At 46.4% G+C, this 26545-nt stretch overlaps 3 protein-coding genes across 4 annotated transcripts in view; 2 read left to right on the top strand and 1 right to left on the bottom strand.

Moving 5' to 3' along the window:
* LOC140208281 (uncharacterized) overlaps positions 1–2548 on the top strand; it is a 200077-nt gene extending 197529 nt beyond the window's left edge. The window contains exon 3 of the transcript XR_011888714.1: positions 2290–2548. The gene's annotated coding sequence lies outside the window, so the exon portion shown is untranslated. The remainder of the gene's footprint in view (positions 1–2289) is intronic.
* Positions 2549–2612: 64 nt separating this feature from the next.
* Positions 2613–26545, top strand: part of LOC140208309 (uncharacterized) — a 292599-nt gene continuing 268666 nt past the window's right edge. The window contains 1 exon segment of the mRNA XM_072276898.1: positions 2613–3682. Coding sequence (XP_072132999.1) covers positions 2697–3682 — 986 coding nt within the window. The 5' untranslated portion in view covers positions 2613–2696.
* On the bottom strand, positions 13538–23684 carry LOC140208300 (uncharacterized). 2 transcript variants are annotated; one of them, XM_072276886.1, is made up of 3 exons: positions 23613–23674; positions 20906–21038; positions 13538–16751 (listed from the first exon to the last, which is right to left on the bottom strand). In XM_072276886.1, exon 3 carries the CDS (start codon positions 16426–16428, stop codon positions 15556–15558), a length of 873 nt encoding a protein of 290 aa, XP_072132987.1. In that variant the 5' UTR covers positions 16429–16751; positions 20906–21038; positions 23613–23674; the 3' UTR covers positions 13538–15555. The 2 variants fall into 2 exon arrangements, with proteins under 2 accessions (XP_072132987.1, XP_072132988.1); XM_072276887.1 differs by lacking the exon at positions 20906–21038 and having other exon boundaries at positions 23613–23684.

Genomic DNA, 26545 nt, shown 5'->3' with positions numbered 1-26545 from the left:
GTAGAAGTGTGCAGTAAGCTGTTAGGAAATGATCCAGGGCTGGTGACAGAAATTAGTGATCATAATGCCATGAGATTCAAAGTAAATATGGAAAACGAGAGGTGTGCACCACGGGTTGAGATTCTAAATTGGAGAAAGGTCAATTTTGATGGTATGAGAAAGGCTCTGACAAGTGTGGTTTGGAACAGGCTGCTTTCTGGCAAAGGAGTACTTGGTAAGTGGGAGGCCTTCAGAAGTGAAATTTTGAGGATGTAGAGTTTATACATGCCTGCTAAAATAAAAGTTGAAAAGTTACAGGTGCAGGGAACCTTGCTTTTCAAGAGATATTGAGGCCAGGATATTTTGTTCCTCTAAATGCCTCAGACTGTTGGGTGCTACCAAGACGCATGAATGACAACAGTATCATGATTCCATGCCCTGAGCTCACCTGACTTTTTTTTTTAGTTGTCTGCTTTTGGTTTCTGAAAGTTTCCCAACAGGTTTTGGGTAAGTTATTGGAATGTATGTGCAGGAACCGGATATATACTGTAAGTATTTGGATAGGTGTGGACTGATAAAGGATAGACAGCATGGCTTTGTGCACGGTAGGTCATGTCTATCCAATCTTATAGAGTCTCTTGAGGAGGTTATGAGGAAAGTGGTTGAAGGCAAGGCAGTGGATGTTGTCTACATGGACTTTAGCAAGGCACTGGGCAAAGTCTCATATGGGAGATTGGTCAAGAAGGTTCAGTCACTCAGCATTCAAGATGAGATAGTAAATTGGGTGAGTCACTGTCTTTGGGAGAAGCCAGAGTGTGGTAGCACATGGTTGCCTCTCTGACTGGAGGCCTGTGACTAGTGGTTTGCCACAGGGATCAGTGCTGTATCTGTTATTGTGTGTCATCTATATCAGTAATCTGGTTGATAGTGTGGTTAACTGGATCAGCAAATTTGTGGATCACACCAAGATTAGTGGTGTCGTGAACAGCAAGGAAGACTATCATGGCTTGCAGTGCAATCTGGATCAGCTGGAATAATGGGATAAGAAATGCAAAATGGAATTTAATGGAGACAAGTGTGAGGTGTTGCATTTTGGTTGGACCTAGGTCTTACACAGTGAATGTTAGGGCACTGAGGATTGCTGTAGAAGAAAGGCATCTGAGAATACAGGTCTGTATTTCACTGAAAGTGGTGTCACAGTTAGATAGGGATGGAAAGAAAGATTTTGGCACGTTGGCCTTTTTGAACCAAAGTACTGACAACAATAGATGGATGTTCTGTTGACTTTGTACAAGACATTGGTGAGGCCTAATTTGGAGTATTGTGTGCGGTTTTGGTCACCAACCTACAGGAAGATGTAAAAGAGGTTGAAAGAGTTCAGAGAAGATTCACAAGGATTTTGCCAGGTCTGGAGGACTTGGGTTATAAGGAAAGATTGAGCAGGTCAAGACTTTATTCCTTAGAATGTAGAAGACCGAGGGGAGATTTGATTGTGATAGAGGGGTATAGATAGGGTAAATGCAAGCTGGCTTTCTCTACTGAGATTGGGCGGTACTACAACCAGAGGCCATGGGTTAAGGGTGAAAGGTGAGATATTAGGCGCACATGAGGGGAAACTTCTTCACACAGACGGTCATCCGGGTGTGGAATGAGCAGCCAGCACAAGTGGTGCATGCGAGCTCAATTTCAACATTTAAGAGGTTTGCATAGGTACATGGATGGTAGGGGTATGGAAGTGGGCAGTTTAAATAGTTCAGCACAAACCAGATGGCCCAAAGGGCCTGTTTCTGTGTTGTAATTTTCTGTGACTGTGACAAGAACCTGAAATAATACAAAAATTCACTCCAAGTCCTTTTAACAGCTGTGTGGACCAACCATTCATCTCAGCAGGAATTTTTTATATGGCGTTAAAACTGTGGCACTTTAAGTTAATAATACATAAAAGAAAATCCCAGATGCATGTCAAGAAAGACTATTTGTGAGAGGGTGTTTCAGTTACTGTGGGGCCAGGCATCCATGGGGCTCAGCAGGAACAGGGAATAATACCAATGGAGAGAGTCAAACTGAGCCAGGTCACAGATTGGAGATGGCAGAAATGCCCCATTCTTATAGAGACAGGAAGAGCATCAGAGAATTTGCTGGTCACTCCAGATACCAGCACTGTGCCCATGCAGAAGATGATTTCTCTGTCCAACTTGGGTTGAACCTCACTGTAACAGTGTGATATCAGATCAAACCTTGGCAACTCAAGTAATCTCATCTGAAATGTTGTCCTACACCAATTGATGGATTTTGTAAATCTTTTTACAGGTTAAAAACGAGAAGGAATTTGCCTCCAGCAATCTCAAACACGGCACGCCAGTTTTGCTGTCCCTGTCAAGATATTTAAGAACTGGAGCAAGGGATCGACCATCGTTCCTGTTCAGACTGTGGGAAGGTATTCTCTCAGTCTTCTGACCGACTGACATGCCCATAACTTTCCAAGGGAAAGGCCGTTCACCTGCTCAGATAGTGGGAATGGATTCACTCGGTTATCTCAATTGAAGGTATATCAGCAAGTTCACACTGGGCAAGGCCATTCATCTGTTCTGTGTGTGAGAAAGGATTCAGTCGGTCTTCCCACCTGCGGACACACCAGTCAGTTCACATTGGGTAGAGGCTGGTCATCTGCTGAATTTCTGGGAAAGGAAAAAGGATTCACTCAGTCATCTAACCTAATGGCTCACCAGCGAGTTCAAACTGGGGAGAAGCCATTCACCTGCTCAGTCTGTGGGAAGAGATACACTGATTCATCCATCCTACAGAGACATCAGCGAATTCACACTGGGGAGAAGCCATTCACCTGCTCAGAATGTGGGAAGAGATTCACTCAGTCATCCGACCTACAGAGACATCAGCGAGTTCACACTGGGGAGAAGCCGTTCACCTGCTCATTCTGTGGGAAGAGATTCACTGATTCATCCACCCTACAGAAACACCAGCGAATTCACTCTGGGGAGAAGCCGTTCACCTGCTCAGAATGTGGCATGAGATTCACTGATTCATCCCACCTACAGAGTCACCAGCGAGTTCACACTGGGGAGAAGCCGTTCACCTGCTCAGTCTGTGGGAAGGGATTCACTCAGTCATTCACCCTACAGAGACATCAGCAAGTTCACACTGGGGAGAAGCCGTTCCCCTGCTTAGAATGTGGGAAGAGATTCACTAGGTCATCCAGACTACTGGCACACCAGTCAGTTCACACGGGGCAGAGGCCGTTCACCTGCTCAGAATGTGGGAAGAGATTCACTTGGTCATCCTGCCTACAGAGTCATCAGCGAGTTCACACGGGGGAGAAGCCGTTCGCCTGCTCAGAATGTGGGAAGAGATTCACTGATTCGTCCACCCTACAGAGACATCAGCAAGTTCACACTGGGGAGAAGCCATTCACCTGCTCAGAATGTGGGAAGAGATTCACTCGGTCATCCGATCTACAGAGACATCAGCGAGTTCACACTGGGGAGAAGCCGTTCACCTGCTCAGTCTGTGGGAAGAGATTCACTCAGTCATCCGATCTGCAGAGTCATCAGCGAATTCACACTGGGGAGAAGCCGTTCACCTGCTCCGAATGTGGGAAGAGATTCACTGATTCATCCCACCTACAGAGTCACCAGCGAGTTCACACTGGGGAGAAGCCGTTCACCTGCTCCGAATGTGGGAAGAGATTCACTTACTCATCCAACCTACACAGTCATCAGCGAGTTCACACTGGGGAGAAGCCGTTCACCTGCTCAGAATGTGGGAAGAGATTCAATAGGTCATCCGGACTGCTGGCACACCAGTCAGCTCACACGCGGGAGAGGCCATTCTCCTGCTCAGTCTGTGGGAAGAGATTCACTAATTTGTCCACCCTACAGAAACACCAGCGAGTTCACACTGGGGAGAGGCCGTTCACCTGCTCAGAATGTGGGAAGAGATTCACTCAGTCATCCGACCTACAGAGACATCAGCGAGTTCACACTGGGGAGAAGCCGTTCAACTGCTCAGTCTGTGGGAAGAGGTTCACTGATTCGTCCACCCTGCAGAAACACCAGCGAGTTCACACTGGGGAGAAGCCATTCACCTGAACAGAATGTGGTAAGAGATTCACCCGGTCATCCCACCTACTGGCACACCAGTCAGTTCGCACTGGGGAGAGGCCGTTCACCTGCTCAGAATGTGGGAAGAGATTCACTCACTCATCCAACCTACAGAGTCATCAGCGAGTTCACACTGGGGAGAGGCCGTTCACCTGCTCAGACTGTGGGAAGAGATTCACTCAGTCATCCCACCTACTGGCACACCAGTCAGTTCACACTGGGCCATTGTTATGAATCCCTAGGTTTCATTTTCTGTGGACTGTCATTTTAAGAGAGAGAGAGAGATTAAGAATGGAAATCAGTCTGACTTGCAGCTTGTTTACATCGCTCGCTGCTTGTTTTAACCGAGGACACAGATACTCAGAGTCAGATGGAGATGAAGGAGGAAAAATGGAAGGTTCGAAACAAGGGAACTGGTGGCCAAGGGTCACTGTTTGGAACTTTCCTCTGCCCACAAGGGTGGGTTAATTATCGATTCAGCGAACATCAAATGTGTGGTTGTCACCTCATTTGATCCATAGGAGTGGATCGGATTTGGGGTATCCTATGAAGACCACCTATGTGTTAACACTTGCCTGGGTGTGGTGTGGTAATTCACTTGAAGACGATACCCCTTGTGACAAGTCACTTCCTGTGATAATTCGTAAATGGATTTGGAACGATGACGGATAAAATCTGCAGCGACTGTTCTCTCGTTTTACCACCATGGAAACTTGAATTCACGTTATTGCCTTCTCTCGACATTTACCCTGGATTACAAATATCTCTCTCTCCTCAACTGCTCTGTGGTTGAACTGAACTTTCATAGTTCACCATCTCAAGACTCCAAGCTTTGTTTCCCCCGAGTTCAATAGTTTGGGAGTTATATTTACACACACGTACGCATAACACTGTTAACTTCTGTTTATCTTGCTTAAAATACTATATTGTTAGTAGATGCTAATAAAGATAGTGGATTTAACATCAAAACCAGACTCCAGGTGTAGTTTATTGCTGCTGGTTCGTTTCTAGAGCGTTATGGTTCATAAAAAAATTGGGGCCTGCATCCTGGATATGAACAGATTTGGGGGTGTATAGATTACTAACCAACTTCATTGGTGAAATCCCTTTTGATTTATTTGTGTGGCAGAAGCAATGGATGTTGATAGATGTCTGGAAGCGCCAACCTCTGAGGCACTAAAGGACACCAGAAGGATTGCGTTTTGAGTATTGCTGAAAGGTTAAAACTTGTGAAGGTGAAATCGACAATGAGGAGGTCACAGATGCAGAGGATAATAGCTGAACATTATGTATATGAGGGTGTGTTTAAAGTGGAGGAGTTGGAGGTGTTTCCTGAAAGTAAACCTAGTGAGCTTGGGCTCCCGTACAAGTTAGAAAAATTAAAGATGGAGGCTGTGGAACGGCAGAGGCAGGTTGAGGCTAGAGAGGCAGTAAAACAGAGAGAAGAGGCAGAAAAACAGGGAAGAAGCAGAAAGACAGAGGCTGTTCGAGCTGGAAAAGATAGAGAGATTGCAGCAAAAGGGTCTCGCGTTAGACTCTGGGGATAAGTTTGAGGCCAGTCGGAAAGTTAAATTGCTACCTCCATTTGATGAGGCAGAGGTTGATAAATACTTTCAGCATTTTGAGAAGGTTGCTCTGAGTTTAAAGTGGCAAAAAGAGGGTTGGCCCATTCTCTTACAAAGTGTAATTAAGGGGAAGGCTCAGCGAGCCTATTCTGCTTTGACTGTTGTTGAAGCAGCTGATTATGACATAGTGTAACAGGCTGTGCTCAGTGCTTATGAGTTGGTCCCAGAAGCATACAGGCAAAAGTTTAGAAATTTGAGGAAATCTGTGAACCAGACTTATATGGATTTGCTTATGAGAAGTTTGTGTGTTTTGACCGCTGGTGCACATATAAAAATGTTAATGATGATTTTAACAGCTTGAAAGATTTGGTTTTAACTGAAGAATTCAGGAGGTGCATCCCTGATGACATAAAGACGTATTTAAATGAAAAGGATGCTGCCACTTTGCAGGAGTCTGCTAGATTAGCAGATGTGTTTGCTTTAACTCATAAGGTTAAGTTTACCCAGAATAAGAGCTTCCAAAGGAGTAGCAGGGATAACCAGGGTAAACCAGAAATTGAAGTTGGGTTTAGTGACAAGAGTGAGGATGAAGGGAAGCAGTTGAAGGAGAAATATTCTGGTCTTTCTTGTTACTATTGTAAGAAAGCTGGTCATATGATGGCTAATTGTCCTGTCCTGAAGAAGAAAAAGGAAAAGGAGGCAGTCCCACATGCCTGTGATCAGTATGTTGAAGCACCTATAAACCCACAGGGTTCTGAACATTCTGTTGAGGCTCAGTTAAGGACTGAGAGGTCTGAATGAGTTAAGAAGGGATTCGATCATTTTATGTCAGATGGGTTTATATTAGTAATGGAAGGGTCAACCCCGGTACCAGTGAAAATTCTTTGAGATACTAGGGCTTCTCAGTCACTTATATTAGACAGTATTCTAAAGTTTGGTGATGAGACTGACATTGGTGAGGTAAATCTTATTAAAGGCATTGGGGGCAGCATTGTATCTTTTCCATTGCACAAGGTAACTTTACAGTCAGGGTTGGTTTCAGGACCTGTTAAGATCGGATTATGCTCCAGTTTACCGGTGGAAGATGTTACTTTGCTGATAGGGAATGACCTGGCAGATGGTAAGGTTGTTCCTGCAGTTCAGTTGACAACTAAGCCAACCACTGACGACCCACAGATGGATTTTAACATTTATCCTTCCTGCACAGTAACTCGAAGTACAGCTAAAAAGTCTGCCAATGCAGACGGTTCTGTGCAGCATGATTCTGATACCCATGATAGCCAAAGTTGGGATTCAGGTTATGATGACTTAAAACAGAGATCATCTTCCTTTTTCCCTTCTGCTCCACGGAACCAGACCCAATGCTAGAGACCGCATCGCCGTGGTCGTCCTCTGTCAGGTCATCCCCCTCAACAGCATCTAAAACGAGATAACAATTACTGAGGGGGATGGCCACAGGGGTGCTCTCTGCTATCTGAGCTCTTCCCATCCCTTCCCTGACAGTCACCCACTTATCGATCTCCTGCTCACGTTCCATTATAAGCTGTAGATCATCAAGCCGCAGTTCCAGATCCCTAACACGTTCTCTCATCAGCTGCATCTCAGCACACCGGGCGCCGATATGGCCGTCTGGGAGACGGGAAGATTCCCGGAATTCCCACATCTTACACCCAGAGCAAAGTACTAACCCTGCAGACAGGCTCTGGTACATGTTTGTATGTTCAGTAAACATATTCACTGCTTAATTGCCTGGAGGAGGGAACGAGATGGGAAATGTCCAAATCTGCTGATAACACAGAAGCAAAGGAAGGAAATCTAATGACGACGTTCTGGTTCTGCATCAAGTAATTCAAAAGGCAGATTGTATTTTGGCCTTCACCGCACAGGGAGTGGAGATTATGTAACGGGCCTGTGTAGCTACTATTGCACAGGGTGTTAGTGAGGCCACATCTGGAATTCTATGCACAGTTTTAATCCCCAAGCAGAAAGAAATCTTAGAGTAGCTATGGAGCCAGCAGTGCAGTTTTACCAGTGTATTACATGGGATGATTTACCAGCAGAGGTGAGATGATTTGGCCCTGAAATTTAGAACATATTCACAAACAATAGGGTATTTATGAAGCATCTTCATAGAGTATCATATGATCAATCCGTGCACAGTACATAAGCTGTGGATATATGTTTTTACTATTGTGTTTTTGTGTTGCTTTGGAGCCGGAGTAATAACTATTTCGATCTCATTTACACTTGTCTGTTGGAAATGGAATTAAACAACCTTGAATCTTGAATAAACATTTCAGCAGTCTGCAGCGTCACATTTCTGTCTCTCAGCGTTACTGCGGCAGAGCACCACCCGGTGACAACAGAGTCCACAAATCAGGGGCTCCTGTTATTGTGGCAAATCACCACCAAGTGGAAGTGCTGTCCAGAAAAGAGAGAGGTTTACAGCAATAAGGAGGGGTGTAGGGGGCTGGAAGCCAACTCTGCAAGTGGATGAAGTTCTAGACCTGCCCCAAACCACTCTCCTCACCACTAGACAGGGTCCCAAACAGGGGTCATCTACTGTTTCCAGTTTTCCACGTGTGTCCTCCTCGACATTAGTGAGACCCAATGTACTCTCTGCATTCTGCACTCTGTCCCGATGAGATTCTGCAGGTGTTGGAGATGCAGAGTAAGAAACACAAGATGTTGGAGGAAGTCAGGAGGTCAGGTAGCTTCTATAGAGGGGGATAAAGCAAAACAGAGATTTCCTGCCGAGACCCTTCATCAGGACTGGAAGTGGGGAGAAGCTGGAACAAGATGATGCGGGGAGTGGAAGAGTCCAAGCTGGTAGATGGTAGGTGAAGCCAGGTAAGAGTGAAGGTGAGTGGGTGGGGGAGGTGGGAGATGAAGTGAGACGCTGAGAGGTGGGAGGTGGAAAATGCAAAGGACTGAAAAGAAGGAATTTGATAGGATAGGAGAGCGGACCATGGGGAAAAGAGGAAGTAAAAGAGGAACCAGAGGGAGACGGTCCACAGTGGAGAAGAGAGAAGTGGGGAGACAGAATGGAGGAGACGGGTGTGTGTGTTGATGAAAGGAAAAGGAAGAGGTAGAAGTTAAAGATATCGATGTTCATGCCATCGGGTTGTAGACTACCCGGATGTAATATGAGGTGTTGCTCCTTTAACCTGAGAGTGGACTCATCGAGTTAGTTAAACGATGAACCGGAAGGGAGAGCGGATTAATAATTTTCCCCTGGCATCCCTATTAAATCAATCCTCTCTCACCTTGAACCAGTGCCGTCTGGTTGTTGGTTCCACAAAAGTGGGGAAAAGGACTGCGCACGTTCCCCAGTTCTGGACACTCAGGGTTTGGAACACTTGCATCATGTCAGCCTCAATCTCCTGCACTTCAAGGTGTGAAGTCCCAACCTGCCCAGCCTCTCTCCAGAACTCAGTCCCTCGAGTACCGGCACCATTCTCGTAAATCTCTCCTGCACTCATTCCAGCTTGACGTCCTCTCTCCTACAGCAGAACCACCAAAACTGAATACAATAATCCAGGGTGTAAACACGAGAAAATCTGCAGATGCTGGAAATTCAAGCGACACACAGAAAATTCTGGTGGAACGCAGCAGGCCAGGCAGCATCAATAGGAAATAATCCAGGCGTGGATACCCTCACGATACCTTAACCCTAATGCAACCGCACTAGCCTCTTCAGTCCATGAGCCATGAGATGTGAGACAGAGGCTGCTCAGCCAATCGAGTCTGTTCCACCATTCCTTCGTGTCCAATTGATTATCTCTCTCAACCCCATTCTCCTGCCTTCTCCCCATAATCTTTCAACATCCATTTAAAATACACTCACTGACTTGGCCTCTGCTCCATCTGTGGCAATGAATTCCAAAGATTTACCACTCCCTGACTACAGAAATTCCTCCTCATCTCTGCTCTCAGTGGATGCTCTATACATTGAGGCCGTGGCCTCTGGTCCCAGACTCACACAGCGTAGGGTGCATCTTCTTCATAGCCACTCTGTCCAGGCCTTTCAATATTTGATAGGTTTCAATGAGATCCCCTCTCTTTCTTCTGGACCAGTGAGTACAGGGTCAAAGCCGTCTAACGATCCTAAGTTAACCCTTTCATTCCTAGAACCTTCATGAACCTTCTCCAGACCCGCTCCAATACGAGCACATCTTTTTCTCAGACAGGAGGTCGGAAACTGCTCACAATACACCAACAGCGAACTGACCGATGTGTTATAAAGCTACAGTGTCACATCCTTGCTCTTATATGTTAACATTACCGTTTTCATCTTTTATCAACTCAATCTGCAAGCAAACCTTTCCGGACTCCTGCTCAAGGACTCCCAAGTACCTATGCACCTCAGATTTTTGAATTTTCTCCCATTTATTTTTTTTTCCAACACCCTTATTCCTCCTACCAATTGTACGTGAGCATATATTTGCATACACTGTATTTCATCTACTACTTAGTTGCCTGTTATCCAAACCTATCGAAGTCCATCTGCAGACTCCCACTTTGCTCTAAACTACCTGCCCTGTACCTATCTTTGTATCAACTGCAAAGTTCGTCACCAAGGTATCAATTCCGTCATCCATATCATTCAGATTTAACATGAAAAGATGCAGTCTCAATACTGACCCCCATGGAACACCATTAGTTAGTGACAGCAAAACAGAATTGCCACATTATTCTGACTCTTTCTCCCTGGTCAGTCAGCCAAGCTTCGACCCATACAAGCACCTTTCCTGTAATTCCATGCGCTGTGATCTTGTTAAGCAACCTCACATGCAGCACCTTAGAGATACAGAAAACCTACAACACAGAACAGGCCCCTTGGTCCACAAAGCTGTGCCAAACATTTCCTTACCCTAGAACTACCTAGGCTTACCCATACTCCTCTATTTTTCTAAGCTCCATGTACCTATCCAGGAGACTCTTAAAAGACCCCATCGTTTCCACCTCAACACTGTCTCTGGCAGCCCATTCCACGCACTCACTACTCACTGCATAAAAAATTTACCCTTTATATCTCCTCTGTACCTACACCCATGCACCCTAAAACAGTGCCCTCTTGTGTTAGCCATTTCAGCCCTGGGGAAAAAACCTGTCTGTCCACACAACCAATGCCTCTCCTCTTCTTATACACCTCTATCAGGTCACCTCTCATCCTCCGTCACTCCAAAGAGAAAAGGCCGAGTTCACTCAACCAACTCTCATAAGGCATGCTCCCCAATCCAGGCAACATCCTTGTACATCTCCTCTGCATTGCCCTTTTGGGATGCATTTTCTATCTCCCATTGTCATTTGTGGACTACATACTTACTTCAGTTTGGAGGTCTCTACAATTCCCATCAGGGATTTTTTTGTTTTTTACATTTGCTGTTCCTTAATTCTACACCTTCCAACCCTATGCCACCTCTTTCCAATGATTTTATTTAATATTTTACCAACAGAGCCACACAACCCCACTACCAGCTTGTTCTTGGCTTGGTCTTTCAAGAAACAAAAGTATCTGGGAAACAAGAGGACCTGCAGATTCGAGAAATCTAGAGAAACATAGAAAATAGGTGCAGGAGTAGGCCATTCGGCCCTTCGAGCCTGCACCGCCATTTATTATGATCATGGCTGATCATCCAACTCAGAACCCCGCCCCAGCCTTCCCTCCATACCCCCTAACCCCCGTAGCCACAAGGGCCATATCTAACTCCCTCTTAAATATATCCAATGAACTGGCCTCAACTGTTTCCTGTGGCAGAGAATTCCACAGATTCACCACTCTCTGTGTGAAGAAGTTTTTCCTAATCTCGGTCCTAAAAGGCTTCCCCTCTATCCTCAAACTGTGGCCCCTCGTTCTGGACTTCCCCAACATCGGGAACAATCTTCCTGCATCCAGCCTGTCCAATCCCTTTAGGATATTATACGTTCCAATCAGATCCCCCCTCAATCTTCTAAATTCCAACGAGTACAAGCCCAGTTCATCCAGTCTTTCTTCATATGAAAGTCCTGCCATCCCAGGAATCAATCTGGTGAACCTTCTTTGTACTCCCTCTATGGCAAGGATGTCTTTCCTCAGATTAGGGGACTAAAACTGCACACAATACTCCAGGTGTGGTCTCACCAAGGCCTTGTACAACTGCAGTAGTACCTCCCTGCTCCCGTACTCGAATCCTCTCGCTATAAATGCCAGCATACCATTCGCCTTTTTCACCGCCTGCTGTACCTGCATGCCCACTTTCAATGACTGGTGTATAATGACACCCAGGTCCCGTTGCACCTCCCCTTTTCCTAATCGGCCACCATTCAGATAATAATCTGTTTTCCTATTTTTGCCACCAAAGTGGATAACTTCACATTTATCCACATTAAATTGCATCTGCCATGAATTTGCCCACTCACCCAACCTATCCAAGTCACCCTGCATCCCCTTAGCATCCTCCTCACAGCTAACACTGCCACCCAGCTTCGTTTCATCCGCAAACTTGGAGATGCTGCATTTAATTCCCTCATCCAAGTCATTAATATATATTGTAAACAACTGGGGTCCCAGCACTGAGCCTTGTGGTACCCCACTGGTCACCGCCTGCCATTCTGAAAAGGTCCCGTTTATTCCCACTCTTTGTTTCCTGTCTGCTAACCAATTCTCCACCCACATCAATACCTTACCCCCAATACCGTGTGCTTTAAGTTTGCACACTAATCTCCTGTGTGGGACCTTGTCAAAAGCCTTTTGAAAATCCAAATATACCACATCCACTGGTTCTCCCCTATCCACTCTACTAGTTACATCCTCAAAAAATTCAATGAGATTCGTCAGACATGATTTTCCTTTCACAAATCCATGCTGACTTTGTCCGATCATTTCACCGCTTTCCAAATGTGCTGTTATCCTTGATAACTGACTCCAGCAGTTTTCCCACCACCGACGTTAGGCTAACCGGTCTATAATTCCCCGGTTTCTCTCTCCCTCCTTTTATAAAACGTGGGGTTACATTAGCCACCCTCCAATCCTCAGGAACTAGTCCAGAATCTAACGAGTTTTGAAAAATTATCACTAATGCATCCACTATTTCTTGGGCTACTTCCTTAAGCACTCTAGGATGCAGACCATCTGGCCCTGGAGATTTATCTGCCTTCAATCCCTTCAATTTACCTAACACCACTTCCCTACTAACATGTATTTCGCTCAGTTCCTCCATCTCACTGGACCCTCTGTCCCCTACTATTTCTGGAAGATTATTTATGTCCTTTTTTCCCCTTCCTAATTAAGCCATTTGTCCTCCTCTGCTGAACTCTGAATTTCTCCCAGTCCTCAGGTGAGCCACTTTCTCTGGCTAATTTGTATGCTTCTTCTTTGGAATTGATACTATCCCTAATTTCTCTTGTCAGCCACGGGTGCACTACCTTCCTTGATTTATTCTTTTGCCAAACTGGGATGAACAATTGTTGTAGTTCATCCATGCAACCTTTAAATGCTTGCCATTGCATATCCACCGTCAATCCTTTAAGTGTCATTTGCTAGTCTATCTTAGCTAATTCACGTCTCATACCTTCAAAGTTACCCCTCTTTAAGTTCAGAACCTTTGTTTCTGAACTAAACACAAAGTGCTGGAGGAGCTCAGGCAGCATCTATGGATGGAAATCAGCATTTTGGGCCAAGACCCTTCATCGGGACTCTTGATACACACGTATCTGAAATATCAACAAGCAAAGACAATAGAAAGTAGTGTGAAATAGGGAAAACCTTTGACAAAATTTAGTTCAAGGCTTTAAAAAACCTACCAAACAGAGCCCAATAGTTAAATACAACAAAAGCAATAAACATTCTCATGAATACAGACATTGACTTTTTTAATGAAAATATTTTGTCCTATTTCAATCAGTAAAATTTACAAAGATAAATAAGAACTGAAATGACAACTTTAGAAAAGACTATTTACACTCAAACCCATTTAGATTAAAATAACCTTGGACAGAAGGAGGAAGAGGAATAACACACATGAAAAAAAAAATCACAACTGTCAGATAAAACTTCTAAGTATATAAACTGAACAGGATTCAGCACTCCATGTGTGTATCTGCAATCATGATAAGAAATACAGACCAGAAAACTTAAATGAGAGGCAAACTGAGAAAAATAAATCATCATTATGGAAGAAAACATTAACCAGAGTATGACCCTCCATGGGAGACATCCCAACGATCTGAGCAGACGAGATGGTGACAGGGAAGCATCGAGCACCTGACTAGAGTTGGAAACCTCTTCCCAGAAACAGAGAGGTTCCTTGCAGAAATACAGCACAAGGGGGTTCACAAAAAGAGAAACAAAATCAAAAACACATACAATACAAACAAACAAGGCAATAAATGCAGCAAATGCCGAGAAACCAGACACAATCCAACACATTCCGGGATCCTAAAGCAGTTTAACTCAATCTGATTACATATGAAGGCACAATGAAGTGGCAAATATCATTCACCAAAATCTTGCTTTAAAATACAAACTCATGAATGACCACCATAACTTCATTAAGGCACCATAAATTCCAGCCTGATCCAGTTCAGGACAGAATCTCACAATTTATATGATAATCAATACATTATTACAGATAGGATAATCTAAAATATAAACATCTGGATATAATATTACAGAATAAACAAGCAGGAACAACTCCCTCAATAGATATAACCATTCCCAACACACACATGTTCCTCGATCAATGGAGCACCTCACCACAGGCGTTGTTTGTGTCATCAGTCAACGGAATTATTTTCCCTGTCAATCAGCTTCCAAATGTTGCTACTCTGTCATTCGTTGCCCCACCCCGTTGCTGATTTCCTTCTCCTCATCATACATTCTTACCCTGACCATCGTTCAGAGCCCCAAACTCTGCCCTGTGCAGACCCGCCTCTGGTTTCTGACCCTGCTTCATTGAGCATCCAACTAATGGTTTCCCATCCTGCTTTCAGTCTTCAGAGGACAGTGGTGTTTTCTAACAACCCTTTAGAAGCAGGAAAAATGACCCATAATGTGGAAATGAGCCCTGAATAAGGAGGTTAACTCAGCCCAGAGATTTCAGGGGTGAAGAACATCTCAGACAGAACTGCAATCAGCTCGACTTCTTTAGTCTGCAGAAAATTCAAGGGAAACCTCTTCACCCGCAGAGTGGTGATTGGAACCCATCCCACAGGGAGAGCAAAAGGGGAACAACAGGGGAGGATTTAAAAGGACTGTTGTAGAACAGAATCACTGGCAGTGTCCAGCCAGCCTGAGTTGACTCTCTACTGTACAAGGTGTGTTATAAATTCACTAAGTAATGAAGACAGCGTTTAAAATAGAACTGATTTATTTGTCTCAGATCCAGAATATTAATCTCCAGTCCCATTAAAGGTGAATATGCAGCAGAATAAGCTCCTCCCATGCCCAGTGACCAGGGTGCAGAACTGGGTGTGGTGAGCAGCAGCAATAATTGCAGAGTTCAGCACCGACAGTCACTGTTGAAATTGCATTCAGCAATGGTAATGGACAAATATCCAGCAGGCAGCTTATTGAAACATTCTCCCCAGTGTGAACTTGCTAGTGTGTCACAAGGTTAGATGACTGAGTGAATCCCTTCCCACATTCACAGCAGAAGAACGGCCTCCCCCCAGTGTGAACTCAATGATGCACCCTTGGTGAAGATGGCTGAGAGAATCTCTTCCCAAAGTGTGAGCAGGTGATCAGCCTTTAACCAGTGTGAACTCACTGGTGTTTCAGTGGATGAAATGATCGTGTGAATGCCTTCCCACATTCACAGCAAGTGAATGGCCTCTCCCCAGTGTGAACTCGCTGGTGTGCCAAAAGATCAGATGACAGAGAATCCCTTCCCACAGTCTGAGCAGGTGAACAGTCACTCCCCAGTGTGAACTCGCTGGTGACTCTGTAGGTTGGATGATCGAGTGAATCCCTTTCCACAGTCTGAGCAGGTGAACGGCTTCTCCCCAGTGTGAACTCGCTTGTGTGTCTGTAGGTTGGATGACTGAGAGAATCTCTTCCCACAGTCTAGGCAGGTGAAATCCCTCACTGCAGTGTGAACTGACTGGTGACTCAGCAGGTGAGACGATGTGGTGAATCCCTTCCCACAGTCTGAGCAGGTGAACGGCCTCTTCCCAGTGTGAACTGACTGGTGTGTTTGTAGGTTAGCTAACTGTGTGAATCCCTTCCCACAGACTGAGCAGGTGAACGGCTTCTCCCCAGTGTGAATTCGCTGGTGTGTCTGTAGGTTGGATAACTGAGTGAATGTCTTCCCACAGACTGAGCAGGTGAATGGCCTCTCTCCATTGTGAACTGACTGGTGTCTCCGTAGGTGAGATGCCTGAGTGAATGCCTTCCCACAGTCTGAGCAGGTGAACAGCCCCTCCCCAGTGTGAACTCGCTGGTGACTCTGCAGGTGGGATGACCGCGTGAATCCCTTTCCACAGTCTGAGCAGGTGAATGGCTTCTCCCCAGTGTGAACTCGCTGGTGTCTCTGTAGGTTGGATGACTGAGAGAATCTCTTCCCGCAGACTGAGCAGATGAAATCCCTCACTTCAGTGTGAACTGCCTGGTGAATCAGAAGGTGAGATGATATGCTGAATCGCTTCCCGCAGTCTGAGCAGGTGAACGGCCTCTCCCCAGTGTGAACTCTGTGATGTACCTTCAGTTTGGTTGAGCAAGTGAATCCCTTCCCACAGTCTGAGCAGGTGAACGGCTGCTCCCTGGTGTGAACTCGCTGGTGAGCCATTAGGTCAGATGACTGAATGCATCCTCCCCCACAAATTCAGCAGATGACCAGCCTCTGCCCAGGATGAACTGACTGATGTGTCCACAGGTGGGATGAGCAACTGAATGCCTTCTCACCCACAGAACAAATGAATGGCCTTGTCCGGTGTGAACTTGCTGATATATCTTCAGTTGAAATGACTGAGTGAATCCCTCCCCACAGTCTGAGCGGGCGGGACGATCAAGTGATTCGCTTGCTCTACTTCTTAAATATCTGGACAAGAACAGCAAAACTGGTGTGTTGTGTTCAAGATTCCCGTAGATAAATTCCTCGTCATTTTTAACCTGTAAAAAGATTTACAAAATCCATCAATGGGTGTCGGACAACATTTCAGATGAGATCACTTGAGTTGCCAAGGTGTGATCTGGCATCACACTGTTACAGTGAGGTTCAATCCAGGTTGGAGAGAGAAATCACCTTCTAACTGGGCACAGAGCTGGTATCTGGAGTGACCAGCAAATTCTCTGATGCTCTTCCTGTCTCTATCAGAATGGGGCATTTCTGCCGTCTCCAATCTGTGACCTGGCTCAGTCTGACTCTCCCCATTGGTATTATTCCCTGTTCCCACTGAGCTGCATGGGTTCCTGGCCCCACAGTAACTGAAATACTCACACAAGTAGCCGGCAGTGCATTCCACGCACCCACCACTCTCTGTAAAAAAACTTACCCCTGTCATCCCCTCGGTATCTGATTCAAAGCACTGTAAAACTATACCCCCTCATGTTAGCCATTTCAGCCCTGGGAAAAAACCTCTGGCTATCTACATGATCAATGCCCTTTATCATCTTACACATCTAAGAAAGGCTCTAAACATAAAGAAAGAAATTATACATTGCTTTGAGGATTTGTTAGAAGTATACAAAATTATGAGGGTATAGATAGGGCAAATGCAAGCAGCTTTTTCCACCGAGGTTGGGTGAGACTACAACCAGAGGTCAGGGGTAAGTGGGGAAGTTGATAATTAAACAGGAACATTTGGAAAAGCTCTTTACTGAAATGGTTGTGAGAGTGCAGAATGAGATGCCAGCACAAGTGGTGAATATGAGCTCAGTTTCACCATTTAAAAGAAGTTTGGATGGGAGCCTGGATGGTAGGGGTCTGGAGGACGATGGTCCCAGTACAGGTAGTTGCATTAGACAGCTTGAATGATTTTTCAGCATTGACCAGATGGACCAAATAGCCTGTTTGTGTACTGAACTTCTCCATGTTTCTATGACAGAGAAGCTGGCCAAACTTGTCTGGAAGGGAAAAGGTAGGAGTGACAATGGAGCAGCAATGGCTGGAGTTTCTGGGAGCAATTCAGGAGCTCAGTGATCGATACATCCGAAAGATGTGGAAACATTGGAAAGGCAGGAGGACACAACCGTGGCTGAAATGAGAAACCAAAGCCAACATAAGAGCCAAAGAGAGGGTAAACAAAAGAGCAAAGACGATTGGGAAGCTTTTAGAAACCCACAGAAGACGACTAAAAAAAAGTTGGATGAGCTTGGGGTGGAATTATGATAATGTAGTCATTAGTGAGTCTTGGTAGCACCCAACAGTCTGAGGCATTCAGAGGGACAAAATATTCGGGACCTCAATATCGCTTGAAAACCAAGGTTCCCAGCACCAGTTACCTTTCAACTTTTATTTTGGCAGACATGTACAAACTAGATACCTTCAAAATTTCACTTCTGAAGGCCTCCCACTTACCAAGTACTCCTTTGCCAGAAAACAGCCTGTCCCAAACCACACTTGTCAGATCCTTTCTGATACCATCAAAATTGACCTTTCTCCAATTTAGAATCTCAACCCCTGGTCCAGACCTTTCTTTTTCCATATTTACTTTGAATCTCATGGCATGATGATCACTAAATTCTGTCACCAGCCCTGGATCATTCCCTAACAGCTTATTGCACATTTCTACGTCGGGAATTCTACTTACTGATTAAGGGCACATTTGACAAACTCTAACCCATCTAGTCCTTTTACAGTATGGGAGTCCCAGTCAATATATGGAAAGTTAAAATCACTTACTGAATCAACCTTTGTTTCTTGGCATGGTCTGCGATCTCTCTACAAATTTGTTCCTCTAAATCCCTCAGACGTTGGGTGCAACCAAGTCCTAATTATGGCTACAATATCATAATTCCCTGTCCTGAGCTCATCTGGCTTTCCTGCGATGCTTCTTGCATTGTGATATACACAGCACAGCACATTCATCGCACCATTCACAACACGCTGGAGGTACTCAGCAGGTCGGGCAGCATCCGTGGAAATGATCAGTTAACGTTTCCGGCCATAACCCTTCGTCAGGACTGAAGAGGGTAGGGGCAGAGACCCAATAAAGAAGGTGGCGGGAGGGTGGGGAGGAGAAGGCTCCAGGCTCAACCATTTGATTGCTGACTGTATCTGGTGTCTGAACAACATCTGACTGGTGTCAAGAAAACAACCTCCCCTCATTGTCACAAAACATGCATCATTGCTGTCGCAGTTTATGTTCCACTGGATGCTAATGCTAAAGTAGCCATGAAAGACCTCAGTGCTGCTATTAGCAAGCTGCAGACATTGCATCCAGATGGAGCTTTGACTGTCGCTGGGGACTTTAATCATTGTAACCTACGTACCGTGCTTCCAAGATTTTACCAAAATGTATTATGCACCACCACGTGGAATAAAACCTTAGACAATGTCTACACAAATGTGGCTGATGCTTACAAACTCACTACCCTCCCCCACCTGGGACAATCTGACCATCTTTCACTGTTTCTGTTTCCCAAGTATAGCCCGGTCATTAACCATGTGAAACCCACAATGAAGACTATTAAGATCTGGCTGGAGGGGGCTGACTCTGCTCTTCAGCACCAATTCCAGCACACAGACTGGAGCATGTTTGCTGCCCATGCCACCACAGACTCTCAGATTAACATTGATTTATAAACCAACTCTGTCCTTGAGCACATCAACAAGTGTGTAGATAGAGAGACATCACTAAAACAAATAAAAGTTTTCCCCAGTCAGAAACCATGGATGAACAGAGAGGTTCACCTCCTGCTCAAAGCCAGAGATTCAGCCTTCAGGTCTGGAGACCAGGAGGCTTACAGCTCAGCCAGGGCCAACCTGAGGAGGGGAATCTCTCAGGCTAAACACATTTACAAACAGAGAATCGAGGAGCATTTCAACTCCTCTGACCCCCAGCCCATGTGGCATAGCATACAGGTCATTACAGACTTCAAACCTCCTAGTACTGTGCCCCCTTCCAGCTCTGCTACCCTCCCTGATGAGCTCAATTACTTCTACGCTCGCTTTGATCGAGGGAACAAGGAGGTCACCCTCAAAGCGGATCTCCCACCTGGTGAACTGTCTCTCTCACTTTCCACCTCCGATGTTTGTGGACCCTGAGCAGGGTGAATGTACGGAAGGCAGCTGGTCCGGATGCAATACCTGGCCGTGTGGTCAGAGTCTGTGCAGGACAGTTGGCCGGGGTCTTCACAGACATTTTTAATCTGTCCCTGGCCCAGGGTGTTGTCCCCCACAAGCTTCAAGATCACCACCATCGTGCCAGTGCCGAAGCATTCCACTGCCACGAGCCTGAATGATTTCCGCCCAGTTGCACTCACCCCCATCATTGCAAAGTGCTTTGAGAGACTGGTTCTGTCACATCTGAAATCCTGTCTGCCCACTACCCTGCACCCCCATCAATTTGCCTTTCACACCAACAGGTCAACAGAGGACGCCATCTCCACGGCACTTCACTCTGCCCTGACCCACCTGGACAGCCCCAACTCCTATGTCAGAATGAGGTTCATTGACTTTAGTTCAGCATTCAATTCTGTAAGCCCCTTCAAGCTGATCACCAAACTTCGCCAGCTTGCTATCAGCTCATCCCTCTGCAATTGGACCTTGGACTTTCTGACTAACAGACCCCAATCAGTTAAGTTAGACAACCTCTCCTCCTCCACTCTCACCCCGAACACCGGCGTGCCTCAGGGCTGTGTGCTGAGCCCTCTTCTGTACTCCCTTTTCACCTATGACTGCATTCCTGTACATGGTTCTAACTCCATAATCAAGTTCGCAGATGACACCATGGTGGTTGGCCAGATCAGAGGGGATGATGAGACAGCCTACAGGGACGAGGTCCAGCACCTGGCTGTGTAGTGTGCCGACAACAATCTGGCCCTTAACACCCAGAAGACCAAGGAGATCATTGTGGACTTCAGGCATGCCAGGAGCCACACTCACGTCCCCATCTACATCAACGGAACTGTAGTGGAGCGTGTATCAAGCTTCAAATTCCTTGGTGTCCACTTTTCCGAGGATCTCATCTGGTCCCTGAACTCCTCCATCCTGATCAAGAAGGCACAACAGCACCTTTACTTCCTGCGGAGCAACAAGAAAGCTCACCTCTGTCCCAGGATATGACAGACTTTTACTGCTGTACCATTGAGAGCATACTCACCAACTACATCTCAGTGTGGTATGGCAATTGTCCTGTATCAGAGCGCAAAGCACTCCAGTGTGTGGTGAAGACTACCCAGCGGATTATCGACAGCCCATTGTCCACCATTGAGAACATCTACCATAAACGCTGCCTGGGTAGAGCGAAAAGAATTATCAAGGATACATCTCACCCTAACCATGGACTTTTTAACTCTCTTCCCATCAAGGAGGTGCTAAAGGAGCCTCCGCTCCCACACCAACAGGCACAGGAAGAGCTTCTTCCCTGAGGCTGTGACCCTGCTGAACCTCTCGTCACAGCGCTAAGCAGTATTGCATCCGTATTGTACTGTCTCAGTACTTTTACATTTGTGTGCTGTAGCACTTTTTTATTCAGTTATTTTGTAAATAACACGATTCTTTGCATTTCTGGTCAGATGCTAACCACATTTCATTGGCTTTGTATCTGTACTTGGCACAATGACAATAAAGTTGAATCCAATCTAATCTAAAAAAAACAAAGGAGCTGATTGTGAACGACAGGAGGAATGGAGACAGGCTAATCCCGATTGACATCAATGGATCTGGGGTTGAGACAGTGAACTGCTTTAAGATCCTTGGCATAAACATCAGCGAGGACCTCACATGGTCTGTACATACCGGCTGTGTTGTGAAAAAAGCACAACAGTACCTTGCTCACCTCAGACGGCTGAAGAAGCTTGGGATTGAGTCCCAAATCCTAAGAACTTTCTACTGGAACACAACTGAGAGCATCCTGACTGGCTGCATCACTGCCTGGATGATCTGGAATTGATCCATTTCAAGTTCCAACTCCATAAAGTGCAGGGTTACAAGCTGCAGCTGGACGCACATCTTGTAGGTGAGGGCATAAGGGACAGTGGAGGTTCCGCCACCAATGTCCCCTCTAATTTGTAATGACCGGTCTGCACATAGAGCTTTAAGTTCCTCGGGGTAAATATCACAAATGACCTGACCTGGTCCAACCAGGCAGAGTTCACTGCCAAGAAGGCCCACCAGCACCTTTACTTCCTGAGAAAACTAAAGAAATTTGGCCTGTCCTCTAAAACCCTCACTAATTTTTATAGATGCACTGTAGAAAGCATTCTTCTAGGGTGCATCACAACCTGGTATGGAAGTTGTCCTGTCCTAGACCGAAAGAAGCTGCAGAAGATCGTGAACACGGCGCAGCGCATCACACAAACCAATCTTCTGTCCGTGGACTCAGTTTACACCGTACGCTGTCAGAGCAGTGCTGCCAGGATAATCAAGGACGCAACCCACCCAGCCAACAGACTTTTCATCCCTCTTCCCTCCAGGAGAAGGTTCAGGAGCTTGAAGACTCGTACGGCCAGATTTGGGAACAGCTTCTTTCCAACTGTGATAAGACTGCTGAATGGATCCTGACCCGGATCTGGGCTGTACTCTCCAAATATCTGGAGCAAGGACCTGCCTCTCGGTTTTTTTGCACAACCTTACTTCCCATTCTTCTATCTTCTATTTATGATTTATAATTTAAATTTTTAATATTTACTAATTTTAACTAATTTTAATATTTATAATATTTAATATTTGTAATCCAGGGAGTATGAAGCGGAGAATCAAATTTCGCTGTGATGATTATACATTCTACTACCAATTGTTTGGCGACAATAAAGTACAAAGTAAAGTAAATCTTGTACTGTTCATTCTTTTAACCAGTGACAACATGTGCACAGTGAATTTTATATAGAGAGGTATTCATTTTAACTGCTAGCAAATCACTGTCAGTAAGAACTTTGATCTCCTCTGGGTTTGATGGAGTTCATCTGCACTCTCACACAACCTATGTAGCAGGCCTGTAACGGGTAATGAAGGATTTTCTCGCCAGAGCTTTTGCACATTGTCCATATCTGATTTGCTTGCTAAATGACGCTTTAAAAAGTCAGATTTCAAACTATCACTCCACTTCTTCCCACTTTCAAATTCTCCAGCAACTTTTGCATCACCACAATACACACAGGTAACACCAGTTTCTGTATTGTACATAAATATTTCCCCTGAACCCTCCCCCAGGTGACTGACGGTGGTGAACTCAGTGATGGCAATGCCAATGAATATGAAGGGAAGGGCAGTAGTCTGTCTCATTGGAGTCTGGCACATTTGTGATGTGAAAGCTACTTGTTGCCCAGGACAAAGGTGTTTGATATCATTATGTACCCAGAGAGAGTGGGACAAAACATGTTCTCACGGGTAGAAAGTCCAGAACAAGAGGGGGTGGAACAAGCAACAGACACAAAATGCTGGGGGAACTCAGCAGGCCAGGCAGCATCTATGGAAAAGAGTACTAATGCTGAGTTCCTCCGGCAATTTGTGTGTGTTGCTCGGATTTCCAGCATCTGCAGATTTTCTCTTGTTTGTGACTGGAGGCAGAACAAAGGTGATTTTCACAACAGCTGATGTAAAAGATTTTGTTCCCTTTCTCCGAGTTCCCGATCCTTGCATTTAGACAGCTGGAGCTCAGCTCTGTCTGAGAGACCCATCGGTTCCCATTCCCTCATCAGCCGGAAGCTCCCCGGGGCCCGTGTACGGATGGTGGGGCTGAGAGAGAGGGAAGAGAGCAGGACTGTCCCGGGATTGCGGGTCACGGAGTCCGGAGTCACAGCAACTACCCGAAGTCGGTGTTGGAAACGCCGCCCGGTGAGACCCCCAACCCGGAGATCCCTTCTCACCTCAACCGATCATCCGGGGCCTTTTGTGCCCCGCGCGCTGGTGAGCTCGAGCTTGGTCGGTTTAACGGCCGGGCTACTAATCACGTGACCAGCCCCTCCCCCAGTGGTGTCAACAGAGCATTCATGCGCTGCTCTATTCTCATTGGTGCGAAGCGATGTCAATCAATACTTCCAACCAATAGAGGAGGCGGACCAGCCGAGAGGGCGTTACCCCCGCTGACTCCGTCTCCCGAACTTTCCGTCACGGCGGGACAACCGTCAAAGTAAATGTCCGCTTTCTGATTTATTTCCATTTCCCTCCGAGGGAAGTTGGGGCGTTTGTGAAGCGTCTCCTGCGGCCGGAGTCTGATGTGTCGCTGAGAGGTAGGAGGAGACCGCTCGGCCCGTCGGTTTGATGCCGGTTCCCCGGGGAGGGAGAGGATGAAGACGGGGAGAGAGGGGGCGGACAGGATGTTTGTCCCGGTGGGGACAGGAGGGGCTCATCTGTGGAAATGTCTGAGCCCACGGTGGTGGCGATTCACCACATTGGGGGGCAAACACCGGCAGACTGTTGCCCTGCAAGCGGGGCCAATGGTCCGGGCAAAGTGACAATTATTTGTGTTTTGTTGAGACTGTACCGGGAATATGGTGTAAAATCCCGCTCCCCACACTAACACGGGTCACACAGACCAAAGAACAAACTGCCGGAGGAACTCAGTGGGTCGGGCAGCATCTGTGGAGGGAAATGGACCGTCAACATTTCGGGCCGAGACCCTCCCTCTGGACTGAGAGTGGACGGGAAATAGTCCGAGAAAAGAGGTGAGGGGTGGGGATGGGGCAAGAGCTGGGGAGTGAGAGGTGGATCCAGGTGAGGGGGAGGTGGGAAGGTGGAAATAGTGACGGGGGTGGGAGGTGAGTGGTTGGGGCAACACGGGGCTGCAGAAGATGGAAATTAATTCCACGATCGAGGAGTGAGGGGGCGGAGTCACCGGGTCACGTGGGAGACCCTCCACCCGTCACGTGATCCCGGGTCTCGCTCCCGTTGAACGCAGATCTGCAGCATCCGCGGGGTTTTGCTTCCGAGGCCCCGCCTCCGCCCCGCCCTCACAGTCCCCGGATGGGCGCTGGTTTTCTTTCCGTTCTCTGTTGAAGCGGATCGCTGTCTGCGGGGCAAATCGAGCAGGTTCCCGTCGGTGAGTATTGAGGCCGGTCACCAGGGTGAAGGAGACCGACAATTTCCCATCGGAGAGTACTGAAGCCGATCCCGGGGGGAGCGGGGACCTGATGTTTGGCGGTGAGTTCCGCTAACTTCCTCGAACTGGCGGCCTTGGGGTCGGTCCGAGTTGTGAGACCTTCACACGGAAGAGTCTGAGATGAGCCGCCGCTCAGCCCCTGGTGATCTGGTCCCAGGAGCGGGATGAGGTGGTGATGCCGAGACCGAACCCATCCGGTGAGTTGTACCTGGGGACCTTTATCTCCATCACCCGGCCCGGTCTCGGATCCAAACTTCACCTGGATCGATAGTTGTTTTACATATTTCCAGCAGACTGGAAGCGGCCATTCGTCCCGTTGTGTTCTTGCAGACTCGAGGGTTAAACATAGTGATAGCACCCTTGGGTCACTGCTTCACGTGTATGAGTAGTTTCATCTTTCCCCGTTCAGACAGGACAGTGAGATCCAGATCTCTCACGTCCTCTCGGGGGTCTGGGAAGTTTATTTACATTTTCTTTCCATGACTACGACTTGCCGAAATGCTGACAGTGTTTCCCGATATCTGGCTCGGTTAATGAGAGAATTAAGTCTTGTTCATTTATCTGGGTTTCTCATAATTATGTACACTCCCTCCAGAAGTTCCAAAGGAGCAACCCAGTCTGTCTAATATTTCCACACGATTAAAATGGGGAATCTTTATTTTGTTTTACATGTACAGAGGTTGAGTGAAAACCGTGAGTTCGGTATTATCCGCACAGATCAATACATTGCAGCAGTTCATTGAGGTAAAGCAATACCAGAGTGGAACAAATCCTTATGGTTACAGAGAAAGTGCAGTGTAGGTAGATATGTGGTGCAAGGTCACATCGATTTAGACTGTGAGGTCAGGAGTCCACTCATCACCCTGGGGAACATTCAGTTCGCTTATAACAGCAGAATGGACATCTTCATGGAGCCTGGGTGGTATGTTTCTGTTTTATTTTATCTTCACCCCTGTGGGAGGGTGAGAAGTGAGAATGTTCAGGTTGTGGGGATCTTTCATTACGTTGGCTGCTTTACTGAGGCGGTGGGAAGTGTAGACTGAGTCCATGGAGGGGAGGTTGGTTTCTATGATGTGCTCAGCTGTGTCCACAGTTCTCCACTACTTCATTCAGTTAAAGGAAGAGCAGTAGCTGTGTGAAGATGTGAAGTACCCAGATGGGATACTTTCTGCGGAGCATTGATGAAATGTGTGAAGTGGAAAAGGGCATATACCAAAGTTATTGTTTGTTCTGGCTTTGGTATACTACTGATATCTGTTATCTACTAGTGAGTACTATCATTTCAGGATCTGTGTTTTGCTGGAGGACCATCAGAGATCGCCCTTGATCCCCTGCTCCCATCTGGCTCCATCTGCTCATCCCCTGCCCATCTTGTTCAATCTCTGTCCAGCCTGTATCTCACCACCTCAATGATATATATCACCCATCTTGTTCAATCTCTGTCCAGCCTGTATCTCACCACCTCAATGATATATATCACCCATCTTGTTCAATCTCTGTCCAGCCTGTATCTCACCACCTCAATGATATATATCACCCATCTTGTTCAATCTCTGTCCAGCCTGTATCTCACCACCTCAATGATATATATCACCCATCTTGTTCACTCCCTGTCCAGCCTGTATCTCACCACCTCAATGATATATATCAACCATCTTGTTCAATCTCTGTCCAGCCTGTATCTCACCACCTCAATGATAT

This window comes from Mobula birostris, chromosome 13, assembly GCF_030028105.1.
Source record: "Mobula birostris isolate sMobBir1 chromosome 13, sMobBir1.hap1, whole genome shotgun sequence".
NCBI classification, from domain to species: Eukaryota; Metazoa; Chordata; class Chondrichthyes; order Myliobatiformes; family Myliobatidae; genus Mobula; species Mobula birostris.
This window is presented reverse-complemented; position numbering and strand designations above follow the sequence as displayed.

Bases quoted from the DNA above. Each gene is read 5' to 3' on its own strand.
- LOC140208300 (XM_072276887.1), bottom strand. From the start codon at position 16,428: ATGGCTCACCAGCGAGTTCACACCAGGGAGCAGCCGTTCACCTGCTCA.